Source organism: Limulus polyphemus, unplaced genomic scaffold, assembly GCF_000517525.1.
Source record: "Limulus polyphemus unplaced genomic scaffold, Limulus_polyphemus-2.1.2 Scaffold3250, whole genome shotgun sequence".
Classification (NCBI taxonomy): Eukaryota; Metazoa; Arthropoda; class Merostomata; order Xiphosura; family Limulidae; genus Limulus; species Limulus polyphemus.
Window position 1 is genome coordinate 89,573 of NW_013668860.1, and position 1,516 is coordinate 91,088.

Here is a 1,516-nt window from a genome sequence, read left to right on the forward strand (position 1 = left end):
ATCAAAAATATTTCACTAAAAAATTTGATTTTTTTATATGTGAAAGACATAATATTAACCAAAAGACTGCCAAATTTTGTGAAGATATACACACTATATTGAAAGTTAGAAGTATTAAATCTATAAAGACTGTAAACGAGTACAAAGAGGTCGTGTGGTCAGTCAGATTGGCCGAGCCTGTGTTTAGAGAGTTAATACTGTAAATTACATAAACCCATATAAACATACATCGTATTAAGTATGTATCTTCCCAAGTACTATCTATTTTACATGTATGTGTATTCTGTTATCATGTACGTCACCAATTTATTGGTAGTTTCACTGATTATGTTGGAGAAACTGTTCCACGTTACAGTCTTGCTCAGAGTTTCCATTTTTTTGTATTTATAACCCTTAAGAATTTTAGTAGCTTTGCTGACTGATTATGTAAAAACCAAAGTAATAGTAATTTGTTCAGTATTAAATGTGATTACAGTAACCCTCTTAAAGGACTAGATCTTGCTGACTGATTATGTTTAAACCAAAGTAATAGTAGGTTTCATTTGTTCAGTATTAAATGTGATTACAGTAACCCTCTTAAAAGACTAGATCTTGCTGACTGATTATGTTTAAACCAAAGTAATAGTAATTTGTTCAGTATTAAATGTGATTACAGTAACCCTCTTAAAAGACTAGATCTTTCTGACTGATTATGTTTAAACCAAAGTAATAGTAATTTGTTCAGTATTAAATGTGATTACAGTAACCCTCTTAAAGGACTAGATTAACTTTATGACTTTGGTCATCTGTATAGGTTCACAAGGGAGTAAAAGGATACGTCCGGTCTCACTATAATGACCCTATTCCTAATGCTGTTATCAAGGTGGAGGGAACAGATCACATGGCTCGTAGTCAAGAAGCTGGGGACTTTTGGCGTCCCTTGGCTGATGGAAAATATGTCATTACTGTAGAGGCCCCTGGCTACGTACCACTTACAAAAGTACGTTATCGGTATTTGCCTTTTGTGTCATTATTACTCTGGATCTTTCCAGTGTTGACTGCAAGAAAAACTCAACATTTTGTTTTTGTTACATGATATTAATAAATAAAGTTCAGTCTATGACACATGTTGAGTCATTTTGGGTTCCATTTACAATAATTTTTCTCATTTCAGATGGAGAACCTACAATAACATAACTGTATTTTATATTAACACATTCCTAAAGACAGACTGCAGAGCTACTAAAAAAAACTGATTACCTTCTCCCCTTCTTTTTGTATCTCCAGATAGTTCAAGTACACCACTACAAAGCTTCAGATGTCACCTTTAAACTCCACAAGAACTCTCAGATAGCAGGTGTTCCTCGATATATCTTTGTAATCGCAATTGGTAAGTAGCATGTGAATACTTGCTGTTGTCCACTCAGCTGTTACACGGGTGAGGCTAATTTTTCAGCTGTTACATGGGTGCAACTAATTTTTCAGCTGTTGCACAGGTGAGGCTAATTTTTCAGCTGTTACATGGGTGCAACTAATT

At 34.1% G+C, this 1,516-nt stretch overlaps 1 protein-coding gene across 1 annotated transcript in view; it reads left to right on the plus strand.

The window, feature by feature from the left end:
* The window catches only part of LOC106468988 (carboxypeptidase D-like), a 52,038-nt gene that overhangs the window by 43,903 nt on the left and 6,619 nt on the right, over nucleotides 1-1,516 (plus strand). The window contains exons 23-24 of the mRNA XM_013929442.2: nucleotides 794-979; nucleotides 1,267-1,369. Of these exons, the coding sequence (XP_013784896.1) occupies nucleotides 794-979; nucleotides 1,267-1,369 (289 nt within the window). The remainder of the gene's footprint in view (nucleotides 1-793; nucleotides 980-1,266; nucleotides 1,370-1,516) is intronic.